Source organism: Ipomoea nil, unplaced genomic scaffold, assembly GCF_001879475.1.
Source record: "Ipomoea nil cultivar Tokyo-kokei standard unplaced genomic scaffold, Asagao_1.1 scaffold3084, whole genome shotgun sequence".
NCBI lineage: Eukaryota > Viridiplantae > Streptophyta > Magnoliopsida > Solanales > Convolvulaceae > Ipomoea > Ipomoea nil.
The window spans coordinates 1,074,202-1,092,458 of NW_017619512.1; the positions used below are offsets into that span (position 1 = coordinate 1,074,202).

The 18,257-nt window shown below is 32.5% G+C and overlaps 2 protein-coding genes across 2 annotated transcripts; both read left to right on the plus strand.

Moving 5' to 3' along the window:
• Positions 1–988: 988 nt before the first annotated feature.
• Positions 989–3,011, plus strand: LOC109166003 (pectinesterase-like). Its single transcript, XM_019314888.1, has 2 exons — positions 989–1,979; positions 2,122–3,011. The coding sequence occupies exons 1-2, from the start codon at positions 1,085–1,087 to the stop codon at positions 2,772–2,774; spliced, it is 1,548 nt and encodes a 515-aa protein (XP_019170433.1). The 5' UTR covers positions 989–1,084; the 3' UTR covers positions 2,775–3,011.
• A 12,867-nt stretch (positions 3,012–15,878) lies between these two features.
• On the plus strand, positions 15,879–16,853 carry LOC109166025. The gene has a single exon (XM_019314908.1). It carries the CDS (start codon positions 15,879–15,881, stop codon positions 16,851–16,853), a length of 975 nt encoding a protein of 324 aa, XP_019170453.1.
• Positions 16,854–18,257: the final 1,404 nt, after the last annotated feature.

Here is an 18,257-nt window from a genome sequence, read left to right on the forward strand (position 1 = left end):
ATTTTTTTGAATGCTACTGACTCTATTACAATGTAGTATCTATTCATAACTATTTTCTCAACCTACTGAAGCACAAAGAGCCAATGCCGCTTCTACTGAGGCTCGAACCCACAACTTCCCATATGGGAGTGCAACCTTGGTGCCATTATTTCTTCTTTTCTTTATTCCTCCAATTCTAAAACTTTCCTTGAACCATATATATATTCCACCATATGCAAATTAATTAAGGCCCTATTTGGTAAATGGTTATTAACTGTTAGTTGATTGGGTTAATTAGATGGTACAATTAGTTGATAACATTAGATGATTGTAGAAAGGTATTTAGTAAATTAGTTCTCAGCTGATAGATGTTTGCTATAATTTCCTTTCTCAAAACGTTAATTGAAAAAGTTGCTTTGAATACCTTTTTGAATTTTAGCATTTTGGAGTTACAAAAGACTAATTAACCAAACACTTATATTGATTTTTAACCAAATCAAAAAGTTAATAGTGATTAAATAAGGCAAAATTGACCTATAGGCTAACTATTTTACCAAACATGGCCTATGACTAACAATTCAAAACTTATTTATTTTATTTTAACTTGCCAAGAACTTGTGGTCTAATGGCATCAAAGTTGCACTCCCATATGAGAGGTTATGAGTTCGAGGGCATTAATTGAGATCCTAAATTTACAGACAATAAACAAAAAATACATTTTTAATATACTAAGGGTACATTATTTATGTACGTGAGGTACATTTTTTTAAAGTACATTTTTAATATACTAAGAGTACATTATTTTATATAATGTATTTTCAGTACAAAAATAATGTACTTTTAATATATTAAAAATATACCTGATATTCATGATCCACACAATTGTATGGACTATGATCTACACAATAATTTATCATTTATCGAACCCTCCTCTTCATGTGCGCATAAAGGATCCAATTAGGACTTTTCATTATAGTTAGACATTTTTTCCATACAAACTGCCGCCTCCCCTCATTTGTTTAGGCTAGCTCAACGTTTACTTATTTAACTAGCTACTTGGCAAACATTGCACTCCGATCGATCAACAATTTGAATTCCTTCTTCCATGGGCACAGATACCATTCTTTCCTTCTTGATTATAACCATCTGCTTTGCTTTCTCAAATGCAGCCCATACTGACCACCCATCATCACTATGTACCCAAACTCCATACCCTCAACTTTGCGAGTCTCTCTTTGTTGTCCATAAACTACAAAATAGCTCCACCGTTCGGAATTTGGCCCTCGGCGCAACACTAGCTCGCGCTCAAAGTGCCCATGACCATATATCTGCTATGGGCACCACCCCATTCCCATTCAACCAACTAGCCAATTTAGCCTGGGCCGATTGCGTCAACCTCTACGAAGACACGCTCTACAAAGTCCGCCGTGCCGCCGCCGCCACCACCACCACCAACGACGCTCAAACGTGGCTAAGCGCCGCCATCACCAACCACCAAACGTGCCAGAACGGCTTCACAGATTTCCAATTACCCTTCAATTTCCACCCTTTTCATGACATAGCAACTGACCTTTTAAAGCACCTTAGCAACTCGCTTGCCATAATCAACGCACTTGCTTTATCTCCGCCGCCGCCGTCACTTCCTCCCACCGTCAATGGGCGGGGTTCTCTGGCCGTGGGATTTCCGATTTGGCTTTCGAGGTCCGAGAGAAGGCTCCTACGGCCTAATGTTGCGAAGAGTAGCGCCGATATCGTGGTGGCGCAGGATGGGTCGGGCAATTACGAGACGGTTTCTGAAGCCTTGGCCGCGGCGGCGGCGCTTAGTAGTGGCGGTGGTAGATTTGTGATATATGTGAAAAAAGGCGTTTATGAGGAAAATGTGGTGGTTACGGATTCGATGAATAATTTTATGCTGGTGGGAGATGGGATCGATGCTACTATTATAACAGGCAATAGAAGCATTGGGGATGGCTATACAACTTTCCATTCCGCCACTTTAGGTGAGTCTGATCTTACTTTTACTGCATGTTCTTGAGTTGAAAGAAAATAATGATTATAATTGAAAATTAATTGGTAAATGTATCAATTTATCTCAAATCATAATGAAATTAACATTTTAGCCTAATTTCATATGTCTGGCAGCCGTGATAGGAGATGGTTTTATGGCACGAGAGATAACATTCGAGAACACCGCCGGGCCTGAGAACCACCAAGCGGTGGCGCTTCGTTCCGGCTCGGATTTCTCGGTTTTTTACCGATGCAGCTTCAAGGGCTATCAGGACACACTCTACGTCTATTCTCAGCGACAATTCTATGCGCATTGTGACATATATGGGACGGTGGACTTCATATTTGGCGACGCCATCGCCGTGTTGCAAAATTGCACCATTTACGTGAGGAAACCTATGACCAGCCAGAAAAACTTTGTCACGGCCCAAGGGAGGAGTGACCCTAACCAAAACACCGGAATTGTAATCCACAATTCCCATGTGACTGCAACCGAGGACTTGAGAGCGGTGGAGAGCTCGTTCCCAACTTATTTGGGTAGGCCATGGGAAAAGTATTCGAGGACGGTGTTTTTAACGTGTACACTTGACAGTTTAATTGACCCAGATGGGTGGTTTCCGTGGATTGAGAATGTTGCACAAACCTTGTACTATGGGGAGTATATGAACACAGGCGATGGTGCTCAAATAAGTGGTCGGGTGAAATGGCCAGGGTACCATGTAATCACAAGCGCTATAGTAGCCCAAAAATTATCCGTCGGCGACTTTTTGGCATGTGTAACGGATTGAACAAGTTGGGCGGAGGTCAGTAACCCATAAGTCCAGCAATTAATGGTTAAGGAGATATTGGACAGAGACCGGCGAAGGGTCAAGTTCACTGTACAATTCTATTTTTGATTTTAAAGTTAAGCTTTTTCTGTAAGTAATAATCATTTTTGGAGTAGTGATAAGTTTTTAATCCAAAGAGAACTGGTTAATTTCTGTTACTCATTTCCTTTAATTTGTTAGCAGTTCGTTTGGCTGTCATTTTCTACCATTTAAGAAGAGTTTGTTTCTGCTACCACAGCTTTCGTATAATCTAATTTTGAAACGGCCCCACAAAAAGGTTTTTCGTTTTTTATTTTGACCTTTTGTCCCATCATTTGATTCAATATTTTTTTTTTCATTAATAATTTCTAAATTATTAATTCATGTTTGGTGCATGTATTTAAGAGAGATATATCATTTGTATTTTTAGATCATCATGCAATTGGAAGGAGTGACATACAAATTACTCAGTAATCATTAATGTAATTCAAATGTTTAATTTAAAAATTGTTATAAATATTTTATTAGTGGCCATTAAACCATTAGACCTTTCAATAGCCTAGCCTTTAATCATGTATTGATGTTGAGTATGTGAAAGGTTGTATGAAACCTTATATAATGGAGTGAAGGCTAATGAAATGACATACATATTGTTGTGCCCTACATTTGGTGTTCTTCCTCTTCTTCTCTTTTTTTTTTTCTTCTTTACGTATACATGCATACATATATATGAACCTCCGGGCGAGTTACCGTGCAAACATCACGTGAGAACTGAGCTAGTTGATAGGCCAAACTACAACACGTTATCAGCACGAGTCTCTATTGTAATCTCCGGTGAACGGTACTATTGGTTCATTTTTACTATGCACTTTTGTTTTTGAATCATATGCCATTGTTTATATATAAATATTATGTGTATATATGGCTATGAGTTTGGTTTGGAACCTTCAATTATTGTTTCTATGAAATGAGTGATAATTCTTCATATTTGTTAACAACTTTTGAGTGATGAACCTCTCATCAAGACATTGTTAAGAATTTGGGTAAATACATGAATTTGTAAATACATATTATTTTTATTTATTCTCTCAATTCATGTATATGAGTTAGGTTCTACATATGCCATGATGCTTTGAAATGGTAAATACATGTGGTTATATGTTAAATTGTATGTATGTACGTGCAAATGTAAATGTGTTCATCTATATATATATATATATATATATATATATATATATATATATATATATATATATATATATATATATATATATATATATATATATATATATATATGGGTTAAATATACACATGTTTGATATTTACCAGGGAAACAATGATTCTTGCACTATTCTCCATTATTGGAATTTACTATATTCACTTAAAATGACTTCATGCCTTAGGAAAAGATAATATTTACTATATTGATCATGTAGATTGATTATGTACTATTCCCCATTTTTGGCATTTATGCTTCTTTTGAAAATATATATATATATATAAACTGACTACATGGAGAGATATGAATCTGTATGAGAACATGTGAAATATTCCCTTTTCACATTCTATTTGAAATTTGCTTACAAGACATGTTTTTCATATGAATATCAACTACTGTTTCTGTAAGTATAAGTTGCATCAAATGATGATCTTGTAGATCATGCCTTTCATTGAAAATGTAAATTTATTAAGCTCACTTATGAATGAAGCAATTATTTATCTTGAGCTCTTAATATTGAAATATATTCGGCATCTAAAGAATTGAGCCAAGTTTTTTGTTGCTAAGTCACAGAGCACCGATGCCTAGAAGGCACAAGCTCTCATTTTCATACGTCACCACTTGAACCACAACCTTAAAAAATGAGTATCTGATTGAAAAAGAACCCCTTGAATTGATGGAAGTCCCTGAAGGACTATCCCGACAAGAAGTCATCAAATGTTCTTCTTCAGACATATTTTGACTAGTTTAATCTCATAATTAATTTTGAGATTATAATGTAAGTCAGTGATTAACTATAATTCAGCTATGCACAAAATAGTCTCAAAAGTGAAACTCTAAACAAGAAGTTTTAGAGGAATATTTAATTGAAAAGACATTGCCAACTTTTCATCAAAGTAATTTTGTACTCCAGCAGTAGTATATGATAGCAAATTATGAGAAACATTATAAGCTGATTTTTAGCACCCCTTGTGGCTAAGAAACACAACCATTTGTTGATGAAGAATCATAATGCAAGTATGGTTGTCTCGCACTGGTGCCTGAAGCACATAATGTTGCCCAGTTGAGTAACTTTATAAGGGGTTGCAGTCGAGATTATGACTAGTGTGGTATGAGTTTCGAGATCAAAATAATAAGAAGCAAAATGATCAATATAATTAAGGACAACCAAATTCATCGAAGCAAAATTCTAGCCAAAGCATTTGGTCATCGAAGAATGTACCTCATCTTGATGATTTTTAGGTAATTTTCCTGAAGCAAATACTGTGATAAATGATGATAATGAAATGATGAGGTATTGATGAAGAAATGATTGGTGTCATGATAATGTTTGAGTAATTCATGAAAATATATTCATGGATAAAAAGGTTAGCTAGCTCATGCCTGAAGCATGAAGCATCCGAGAAGTTAACTTATGCCTGAAGCACCCGAAAAGTTAATTCATTGCCGCAATAACTTATTGCGTAACCGAGTAGTATATACACTCCAAATGTGTTTTTGAGTGCAAAGTTATTTTTTTTGGAGGCAAATTATTATGAGTGAAAAGTGGCTTTACTTTGCTGATTTTTCTTGGTGTTTTTACTACTCGAATTGACTATTCAAAAAGTTTACCTCTCTAAGCTTACATCTCTTAGCTTACCTCTGTAATCTTACTTCTCGATTTACTTCTTGAATTTTTACTTTCTGGAACTTTATTTTTCAGAGGAAGTTTACTTCTCAGAATTAATTCTATTAGTTTGCATGCTTATTTATGGAATTTTTTTCTCATGCATGCAACATGACTCTCATATGAAATTGACTGGTTGCTAATTCAAGATTGAATTATTGTCAATCCCGGAAGGATTGCTATTATCAACAAATTATGAGAATCTTCTTTTGACTAAATTTATGATGTCAACATGACTAAATTCTCTCAGAATATGACTTAGTGCAATTCTGTGTTGTTTAGGGATTTGTATACTCCTTTATAAAAATGATCTTTGACTTATTGTCATACATGATATGATTGATTTAGATGTTATTGGTTTGGAAGATAGAAATGAATTATATCATATCAATTTGCCTGAAGCAAACGAAGGAATAAATTATTTCATATTAGTTTGCCTGATGCAAATGAGGAAGTGAATTATATCATGTGAATTTGCACGAAAAAATTCCCAAACCAGTGAGTGACCTAATGTAAAGTTCAGGATAAGGATTTTTGGGAGATCTTGAAGATCTATTTTATTTGACAAGCTTCTAACTTCCTTATGATTGTTGTGTACCCTTATAATATCATTTGATATGTACGCTTTCATATCTGGTTATATATGTTACTCTTAGATGATTACATATATGTTTTGGGTACTTCATATGTTGCGATACATTTTTAAAGGCTTTAAAGACCCATATTATTTTATAGTATGGCATGAGCTATAGTGCGTCGCCTTGGGAGATTATATATTTTCTTGTTGGGGACATCAGTTTTATATGCTATTGTGGTTATCACAATCTCACCTACTGCATATCATAATTATTCCCCCTAGAACCTAGTACGTGGTATAAAACCAAACATTTCCCATCTGCGTTTTATTCACAGTGTGCAGTCTTTTTCCTATATCACCACCATAGAGTACCTTTGTGGGCATGTATATATTGATTATAAACATCCGTCTGTTATTTAAATTCTTAGAGCCCATGATAAGGGATCAATATATAATTAGGTACGCTGATTGCACACTTTATGAAGATCATTTCACGGCATTAGGGGGAGATAAGATCTCAAATTTTATCGAATGCCGAGAAATTCTATGAATGATTGATCTTCAATATTTAAATCCACGTACTAGGTAGACTGAACTAGAAGTTCAGAAGAAGTAAACTGAACTGGAAGTTCAGAAGATAATTAATCTGCCAATATATATATTGATCATAAAAGAGTGACTATGTCCTATATATCTTCCCCAACTTGGACCATATGTATCTACCAATGCTCCTTGACGCCAGAAGCGTAGGGACATGTTGGTATAATCCGCGGAAAGCTAAATCTAGTAGAAAATGGTGTCACTCTTGAAATAGCTTAAAAGAAGTATGTTTCGAAGACATTTGTCCAGAAGGCGAAAAATCCCAGTAAATTTATAGGTGCACCCAGAATCATAATACTGGGGATGCGGAACGACCAGATAAAAATATCTTTGGGAAATGGCTAGAGTCTGGTTGAATTAGAAATCGCCATTATTTTATGGGAGAAATTTATGAAAAATGTTATAGTTGTCGACAACACAATTGCCTTATAAATTGCTCTCAATATATGAGAATCTGGATCCAAAGCTAGGCACCAGTAGTGCCCTGATTTTTTTAACGTATAAAAGAGCAATTAAGGCATGTACAGCTCAGCTCACTAAAACTGTATTCTCTTTATAACACTACACCATTTAATGTTAACCCTGTAGGTTACAAATGAGTGTTTGTACGAAAGAGAAATACAAACAATATGGTGGTATGATATAAAGCGAGACTGGTAGCTTAAGGGTTTACGCAGAGACCCTGAATTGATTTTGATCAAATATTCTCTCCCACAACATATGGCATTACGTTCCGCAAATTAACATTATTGGCAGTGAATTATGAATTTAGATATGCAGTTGATGAACGTCATGACCGTAATTTACTGGTCATTAGACGCTAATATTTATTTGTAAATCCCCGATGGATTCAACACTTTTGGAATGTGGAAAGTGAAAATCGCAACGTGTATCATTAAACTACTAAAGTCTTTGTATGACTTGAATATTATTTACTGAGTGTTTTTCCTCCTAAAGAAGGAATGCATGTTGAATGATTGAGTTGACTATGTATTTTTCCTCCCGAAGAAGGAATATGCAAATATGTACCATTACGTGTTCGTTAAATAATTGCTAATGGAGTTATTTGTTTATTATCATAGTCGATATTGATGGTTTAAATATCATTGAAACACATAGAGAGCTTGGTGATATCAGCTCATGCCGAAAGACGGAGTTTTGAAATAAAAGACTTGGAAACCCAAGTATTGTCTCGACCAGAAGATCGAGCTTCTCCTTGAAGAAGTTTTATACACCAGTTAGCCTATTTGAAAAATGTCTTGAAGATGTTTTATATGGATAAGTATTATTTACTTATCACACTAACGGTTGTCCAATAATCTCTTGAAGTAGATAAAGGACAATTTAGACTCGAAGATGATAATGAGGATATTTTGGGACTGGAAGTCCATTACTTAATATTTTTATTGGAGCACTATTATAGAACTAGAAGTTCTATAGTCGCATCAGGCCTGATATTGAATTTGCGATGAAATTGCTAGCAAAGTTTAGTGCTCCATCTACAATGAAATATTAGAATTGTGTTTAACATATCCTCCAGCATTTTCGAGGTATAAAGATTTTGACGTTTATGTGAGAAACCAATATGTGATTTTGATGGCTACTTGGGTGCTGGCTCTTTTATTTGATCCCTATGATGCCAAGTCTCAAACTGGTTATGCTAAGTTTTACCCCCAATGTCCCATATGAGGATGAATAAAGATTGTGTTGCCCGAACAAGTAATAGTTTTGTTAAGGGGAACCTTACAAAACATATTGCATGCACCTAAGTCCTTTTACACACATGAACTCCAGAAGAGTGGTAAAATTCTTGTTGAGAAAGTTTTCGCTAGTGAATAATCTTGCAGATATATATGTTCACTAAGTCTCTCCCTACACCCACTTTTGAGTAATATGTTTATAAAATTGGGATGCGTTGGCTAAGAAGATTGTTATCTTCAGGGGGAGCGACAACCCCTAGCTGTGCTAGAATGGGCAATCTAGAGGACTTTTGAAATCCTAAAGATTATGCTATGAAAGCATATGATTGTACTCTTTTTCCCTTAGCTAAGTTTTTTCCCACAGGGTTTTCTTAGGCTAAGGTTTTTAATGAGGCAATCGATGTTGGTGCACTTGAGTGGATAGTCCTGAAGACCTTTGAAATCTTGAAGATTATGCCCAGAAGGCTTATGGTTGTACTCTTTTCCTTAGCTAAGTTTTTTCCCATTGGGTTTTCTTAGGCTAAGGTTTTTAATGAGGCAACCGGTGCAACACAATGGTTTGACATACTTCGTGTACTCTTTTCCTCGTATAGTTATTTAATGGCCAAGGGGGAGTGTTATAAATATTTTATTAGTGGCCATTAAACCATTAGACCTTTCAATAGCCTAGCCTTTAATCATGTATTGATGTTGAGTATGTGAAAGGTTGTATGAAACCTTATATAATGGAGTGAAGGCTAATGAAATGACATTCATATTGTTGTGCCCTACATTTGGTGTTCTTCCTCTTCTTCTCCTTTTTTTTTCTTCTTTACGTATACATGCATACATATATATGAACCTCCGGGCGAGTTACCGTGCAAACATCACGTGAGAACTGAGCTAGTTGAAAGGCCAAACTACAACAAAAATATTTTAATTAATCGGGATATTACTTGGTAATACTCTTGACAAATATTTATTATACTAGTTTTTTACGTGTGTTGCGCGATGGGATAATGCCCAATGTTTTTTTTTTTTTTTTTAAATAAGTACTTTAAAGTATATCAAGACAAGATTATATTGGAATTGTTCATGCATAGATAATTGAATGTTGAATTTGCGTATTTTAATAGGTAATTCTAAGTTTACAAATGCAAGATAGTATAGTTAAGATTGATTATAATTATCAATAAAATAATTGTATAGGTATGGTTGAAACCAAATACGGGATAGAAGGGAGAGCAAATAAAAATTGGGGCATAAAATATTAAATTAAATATATACTAATATTGAAGAGCTAACGGCTGATTGCCAAACAAGGACATTGCGAGGTAGTTTGCCACTTCAATTTGTTGCGTGATTTGAATACTTTTTTTTTTGTCAATAAATCACTCAAGTAGTTAATATGATTGACATAATTATATTTTTTAAAAACAATTATTATTATTGTTATTATTATTACTACTACTACTACTATTACTATTATTATTATTATTATTATTATTATTATTATTATTATTATTATATGTATACCCTTACGTCATTTTACATGTTAGTCTGAACATCTAATTTTTTAAAATACCTTTTTACAAACCGTTGATATAATTCGCTGGTCAAATCCGCTAATATAATCCGCTAACTGCTGATTCTCAAACAAGGACATCGCGAGATAGTTCTCACTTCAATTTGTTGTGTGATTTGAATACTCTCTTTGTCAACAAATCCCTCCAAGTAGTTAATATGATTAGCTTTATTAATTATATTTTTTTAATTTTTTCATGGTATTAATAAAATACTTGGTAAATAAATATATAATATTATTATTTTGTATTATAACTTTGATATTTAATTAAAAAAACAGTGCACAAAAAAGATAATAGACAATGTAGTGATTATAATCAATTGATGAATTTGAATGTAAAGAATTTTTACATTGGAGAAAAATAAAGACAATATAACTAATAAAATAATTTCTCTTAATTAATTTATTGATAATGAATAATTTTTTTTTTAATAAAGACATTGTACAGACAATGTAGCGAATATAATCAGTTGATGAATTTGAATGTAAAAAAATTTTATATTGAAAAAAAATAAAGACAATATATCTAATGAAATTATTTCTCTTATTTAATTTATTAATAATGAATAATTTTTTTGAATAAAGACATTGTAGACACATAATTCTAAATTAAAGAAATGCATATGTATTATTTTTTGTTCTAGCTACTAAATTATTATTTCTACTATCTATCTACTATACTAATAAGAGCACAAGAGAGTTATGCCTATAATTGGTAGAAAAAATGACGGTCAAATTTTTTAATCAAACGAAAGGCATTTTTTGTTCTATCTACTAAATTATTATTTCTACTATCTATCTACTATATTAATAAGAGCACAAGAGAGTTATGCCTATAATTGGTAGAAAAAATGACGGTCAAATTTTTTAATCAAACGAAAGGCTCAGATTGATCAGATTTTAATTTTTCCTTGAGATTTCTCCCAAAAAATTAAATAAGGGAAATAATTTCATTACTTATATTGTCTTTATTTTTCTCCAATATAAAAATTCTTTACATTCAAAATTCAAATTCATCAATTGATTATATTCGCTACATTGTCCCTACAATGTCTTTATTAAAAAAAAATTATTCATTATCAATAAATTAATTAAGAGAAATAATTTCATTAGTATATTATCTTTATTTTTCTCCAATGTAAAAATTCTTTACATTCAAATTCATGAATTGATTATATTCACTACATTGTCTATTATCTTTTTTTTGTGCATTGTTTTTTAATTAAATATAAAAGTTATAATACAAAATAATGCTATATATTTATTTACCAAGTATTTTATTAATACCATGAAAAAATTTAAAAAATTTAAATTAATAAAGCCAATCATAATAACTACGTGAGGGATTTGTTGACAAAGAGAGTATTCAAATCACACAACAAATTGAAGTGAGAAACTACATCGCAATGTCATTGTTTGACAATCATCAGTTAGCGGTTAGCATTAGTGGATTAGACCAGCGAATTATATCAACAGTTTGTAAAAAGATATTTGAAAAAATTAGTTGTTTAAATTAACATTTAAAATGACCTAAGGGTACGGTATAATAATAATAATAATAATAATAATAATAATAATAATAATAATAATAATAATAATAATAATAATAATTGTTTTAATAATAATTTTTTTAAAAATATAGATGTGTTTTGGGGAAATCATTCTCAAAAACGCTAAGTGAAAATATTGTAAATTGCAATGTCACAAATTATTGCTTCAAACTGTTAAATAACCAAAACACTTTCTTTAGCATTTTGATCTTTGGATTACATCATATTTACCAATGGTCCAACATCTTTGGATTACATTATAATTAAAAAATTTAAATTTTTTACTACATCTAAATTCCTTAAATTAGGAACTTCTTTATCCGTAATAATTTATTCAACAATAATGGTTGAACTAAATGAACACTGAGCAAAACACCTAAAGGACTGGTACCGTTGAGTCATTCATTGATCTTGTATATATGCGCATTCATTAAATATATTAGAACCCTTTGCAACAAAAATACTTGGGTTACTATTTTAAAAAAGTTTCGTAATAATTATAATGAATCTCCTATATTGCATTGTATTCATATATATGAATTACATATTTAAATAAACAAATTAGACATTAAATTACTTATGTTGAACTTCTCATATATAATCTTGCATTGATATACTTTCAAATATTTATTTAATTATAAACATATTGGATAGAAAAAATGACCGTCAAATTATTAAATCAAATGAATAGTTCAGATTTTTATTTTTCCCTGAGATTTCCTAATTTATCTTTAATTATATGATTATTCGATCCGTTAAGTTTTCCATTAAGTACAGTTAATTCACCGTTAGTCTAATTCTAATATTAAAGTCTAATATAGAATTAATACTACAACATTAACCTAATTCTAATATTAAAGTCTTAATAGAACTCTAATCACAAATCCGGCAAATTATGTTGTGAGCACGTGCCCACCTTGCAAGGTGTGCATGATTCCATATCCATAATTTTTATACTTTAGATTCATAATTTCTATACTGTAGATCCATAATTTCTATACTGTAGATTCATAAAATTTATACTTTAGATTCCAATTGTTGAACCCAGTTTTCACAAATCAGAGAACTATATGTTCATAATTGATAAATATACAGTTTAGAAATTATGAATTTACAGTACAGAAATTATGAATCTACAGTACAGATATTATGAATCTGTAGTATAGAAATTATGAATCTATGGTATTTAAATTATGAATCTACGATTTAAAAATTATGAATCTAAAGTATAGAAATTATGGATCTACAGTATAGAAATTATGGATCTACAGTATATAAATTATGGATATGGAACCGTGCCCACCTTGCAAGGTGGGTACGTGCTCACAACATAACGCTCCTAGTGCCGGAATCTCTTCAAACAATATTAGTATATATTTAATATTTTATGCTTTAATTTTTATTTGCTCTCCCTTATATCCCGTATTCGGTTTCAACCATACCCATACAATTATTTTATTGACAATTATAATCAATCTTGACTATATTATCTTGCATTTGTAAACTTAGAATTACCAATTTAAGTACGCAAATTCAACATTCAATTTATCTATGCATGAACAATTCCAATATAATCTTGCCCTGATATACTTAAAAATACTTATTTAAGAAAAACATTGGGCATTATCCCAATCGCGCAATGCGCGTAAAAAACTAGGAATTTAATAAGAGTAAAATAGAGTACTAATTATGCCAACTTTGATTGGGATGAGGTTCGAACCTAAGACCTTTCTTATTGAAATCAATGAGTAAGTTAATGATGAACTAATAGAAATTAACGGAAAAGATAATATTTAACGGAAAAGTTGACGGATAATCATATTCATTAAGGATAAATTAGGAAATCTTAAGGTAAAATTAAAATCTGATCAATCTGAGCCATTCATTTGATTAAAAAGTTTGACTGTCATTTTTTCTACCCATTATAGGCCTAACTCTCTTGGACTCTTATCAGTATAGTAGATATATACTAATAAGAACCAAAAGAAGTTAGGCCTATAATGGATAGAAAAAATGACAGTTAAATTATTAAATCAAATGAATGGCGGCTCAGATTATTCATATTTTAATTTTTTATCGAGATTGTTGTAAATATTTATATTTATGGCCATTAAACTATTTAGACCTTTCATTTGCTTATCATTTAATCATGTATTGATGTTGTGTACTTGAAAGGTTGTATATGACCACTATATAAAGTGAGTGAAGATGAATGAAAGGGACACACTTACATGATGGTTATACTATAACTTGGTGTTCTTCTCCTCCTCCTTTTTCTTCTCTTTACATATACAAACACACACACACACACACACACACACACACACACACACACACACACACACACACACACATATATATATATATATATATATATATATATATATATATATATACGCAATTCCGGGTGTATAATTGTGCAAGCATCACGCGGGGACTAACGAGTGAAAAGGCCAAAACTTAACATGTTATCAAGCACGCTCTTCGGTGAACGGTATGCTTTATACATTACTTTTCTTACAAAGTGCATATTTGTTGTTAATAAAATATGTACTCTGTATGATTGAATTATATGCATTGTCTGTAAATGCTATGCGTATCCTTTATAACATAAACTGAAAATATTGCATACAATATTTTATTCAAAAATGCATATAAATATTCTGCCATGTTTATTTGTTCAAATATACATGCTGGCATGAACAATGTTGCTAATTTTTTTTATCATCCCTAGTTGCCAAAAATGCCTATAATTGCATATTTTGTGTTCTATGGATATGTGGATATGATTATTGGTTATATGCCTTTTGATTCCTTTTGAAGATATTGTTTTATATGATACATATTCTTCTGAAATTTGAAATATGAATTGCACATATTGGCTCATATATGTATGTTTGTGTAAATTCATGAATATATTTTTCCAATTCTATATCCTGCGAATTGAATGAAATATATGAACACAATATGCCTGGTTATCTTCCTAATATATTATATTATATTGTCTAGATAAGCATGATATTGTATATGTATGCATAGTTTGTATATATGCCTGCAAATTCTTGAATAAGGAAATCTAAAATCTTTGTCTCTTCGGAAGAAATGTACGTACTGCATATTTGGCTCATAATGATTATATTTGATCCTTTGTATTCTTGAAATTTACTTTCATATGATAAATAATGTGTGTATATAATCCACTATTAGATTGTATATATTTTCCCAAAAAAAAAATAGATATTTATATATTTTGTGAAAATTTTGCATCTAGAAAGTTTTAATTCATTCTCTTTGTGAAAATAGAATATGGTTCATTAATTTTGTTTTTGAATAGCAATTACAATTAAAATAGATTGTTTCTTTAGATAAACTGTTTTTTTTTTTTCTAAATCTTTTTGGATGCATGTCATAAATGAATTATTTGGATGTATGTTATAATCAAAATTTTGGATGTATGTCATAATCGAAATTTTGTAATATATATATTTCTATTTTATTTTGCTTCTGTGAAAAACAAATGTGATTTTGCTTCTACAGTGTGTGCACAGTTCGTACATTTAAAAAAAAAATTGTCTTGTCTTGTCCCTCTTGATTAAGTATTGTATGATGGAAGAATTGATTACATATACATAGCAAGAATAGATTTCTATACGTATTGTCTTTTATTATTATTATTATTATTATTATTATTATTATTATTATTATTATTATTATTATTATTATTATTATTATTATTATTATTATTATTATTATTATTATTATTATTATTATTATTATTATTATTATTATTATCTCTAAGAATTTACTTTCTTTATTCATTCATATTCAAAATTCATTTTTTGCATTGTACACATGAATTTTGATAATGTAATGTGCGTACACAATATAATGTATTGATAATGTATGATGCGCATAAGAGCATCCAAATTAAATTGCATAGATGCTATTGTTAAATTATGTTAATCATGGCTATTTTGTGATTTATTACTGCAATATGAGCATGTTACTAATAAGGTTGCTATGCTTCAATATGGAAGTTTCCCTCTTGCATGAATCTGAAAGGTCAATTTGTTTTTCAGTTTTTACCTTTCAATTTCATCTCTTGAAGTTTGCTTTGCATCTAGAGATCCTATTAAATTCCTTATTTTGCTTTGAGAACATATGATTTTATGAATGTATATGAAACCATACGATATATGTTTTGTAGATCATGTCTTCTATCGCCAAAAGAGAATTTAATGAGCTCGCACTTGACGGTAGCAACTATTTGACTTGGGCTTTAGACATCGAGATTCATCTCGCATCTAAAGAACTAAGCCAAACCATTGTTGCTGAGTCACAGTGTACAAACGCCCAGAAGGCGCAGACTCTCATTTTCTTACGTCACCACTTGAACCACGACCTGAAAAATGAATACTTGACTGAAAAGGACCCTTTGGCATTATGGGAGTCCCTGAAGGACCGCTTTGACCAGCAGTCATCGATTGTCCTCCCTCAAGCCCAATTTGACTGGCTTCACCTGAGGTTTCAGGACTATAAGTCAGTTATTGACTACAACTCGGCCCTTCATAAGATAGTCTCGCAACTAAAGCTCTGCAAACAAGAAGTTTCAGAGACAGACTTAATTGAAAAGACTCTGTCTACCTTTCATGCGAGTAACCTTGTACTCCAGCAGCAGTACAGGGCAAAGAATTATGAAAAGCATTCTGATTTGATATCTGCACTTCTTGTGGCCGAGAAGCACAACCAGTTGTTGATGAAAAAACATAATGCACGACCTGCTGGGTCTGCCCCCGCGCCTGAAGCACATCATATTGCCCAGGGAAGCAATTCTAGAAGGGGTCGAGGAAAGGGTCGTGGTAGAGGTCACGGTCGAAACAATCGAAGTGGTAAAGGCAAAGGCAACAATGACTCCTGGGCCCAAGATAAGAAACAAAGTGATCAAGGTTCATCAAGGTCACAAACATGTTATCGGTGTGGATGTACGGGACACTGGTCTCGTACATGTCGTACACCAAAGCATCTGGTTGAAGCTTACAAAATGACGCAAAAGAAAAATGATAAGCAACCGTCAAGAAAGGAATCTCATCACACCAACACTGATTTGCCTGAAGCAAATGCAGTGATGAATGATGATGATGATCTTTTAAAATATGAGCTTGAAGACTTTGGTGATCAAGAATGATCTGTCTTATGCTCTTGGTTTATGAACCTATTTTTCGTATCGTTTTTTTTTTGGATTATGAACTTATGTTTTTTTTTTCATATCGTTTTATGACTTGATTTCTATGTTTTCTATTTTATCATGATGAATGGTTCACCTCTTTTTTTAACCTTCACATGCTATTTTTTGTACCAAGGCATTGGTTAATTAGTAACGAACAACCACTGTTTGAGAAGTAACCCCGAAGATCTTACAACATTACAAAGTTGTTGTTCGCACAATGGAGCATGAACCAACATTGTGTTTGGTGGATAGTGCAACCACGCATACTATCCTAACGGATATGAGGTTTTTTCGTACCTTAAACAAATCAAGTAGTAATATTACTACCATTTCTAATGATCAGGTACAAATAGTGGGCTCCGGAAGAGCATCCATCATCCTCCCTAAGGGTACAAAGCTACTAATTGAAAATGCTTTGTTGTACCCTCAATCTAAACGAACCTTGCTGAGTTTCAAGGATATTCGTTCAAATGGTTTCCATATAGAAACCAAGACTAAGAACAAAGAGGAGTTCTTGACCATGACTCAGTTGATCACTGGTCAAAAGCGGGAGGTTGAGGAACTTGCCTCTTTATCCTCTGGGTTATATTATACCTATATACAACCCAATGATTCATTTGTGGCACTTACCATGAAACTAAAAAATCCACATTCTTTTCAAATGTGGCATGACCGTCTGGGTCATCCTGGGCAGAATATGATGGGCCGGATCATATCTAATTCTGCTGGACATAACCTGTCTAGATCTCAGGTACTTTCGCCAAATATGTTTACATGTGTGGCTTGTGCGAAAGGTAAATATATTGTACGCCTGTCGCGTACTAAGGTTGGACATGAATCGCCTATATTTCTGCAGAGATTGCAGGGCAACATTTGTGGACCTATTAGTCCACCTTCTGGACCATTTAGATATTTTATGGTCCTTATTGATGCTTCCACTCGTTGGACTCATGTTAGTCTACTGTCCACGAGGAACAAAGCTTTCGCTAAATTTGTTGCGAAAATTATTGAGTTGAATGCCCAATTTCCAGATTATCCCATTAAATCAATAAGAATGGATAATGCTGGAGAATTCACATCAACGGCTTTCAATGATTATTGTATGGCCTTGGGCATCAAAGTGGAGCATCCTGTACCTTATGTCCATACTCAGAATGGCTTGGCTGAGTCTCTGATTAAGCGTATTAAATTAATCGCTAGACCATTACTGCAGAAGTCTGGTTTACCAGTCTCATGTTGGGGACACGCAGTATTACATGCTGCAGCTTTAATTCAAATCCGACCTAGTGCATATCATGATTATTCCCCCTTGCAACTACTACGTGGCGTAGAACCTAACATTTCCCATCTGCGTGTATTTGG

What these genes read in the sequence shown, in the direction of transcription:
- LOC109166003 (XM_019314888.1), top strand. Translation starts at nt 1,085, where the DNA reads ATGGGCACAGATACCATTCTTTCCTTCTTGATTATAACCATCTGCTTT. An exon ending in TTTCCATTCCGCCACTTTAG is followed by an intron (nt 1,980 to 2,121) that starts GTGAGTCTGATC and finishes TATGTCTGGCAG; the next exon opens with CCGTGATAGGAGATGGTTTT.
- LOC109166025 (XM_019314908.1), top strand. Translation starts at nt 15,879, where the DNA reads ATGTCTTCTATCGCCAAAAGAGAATTTAATGAGCTCGCACTTGACGGT.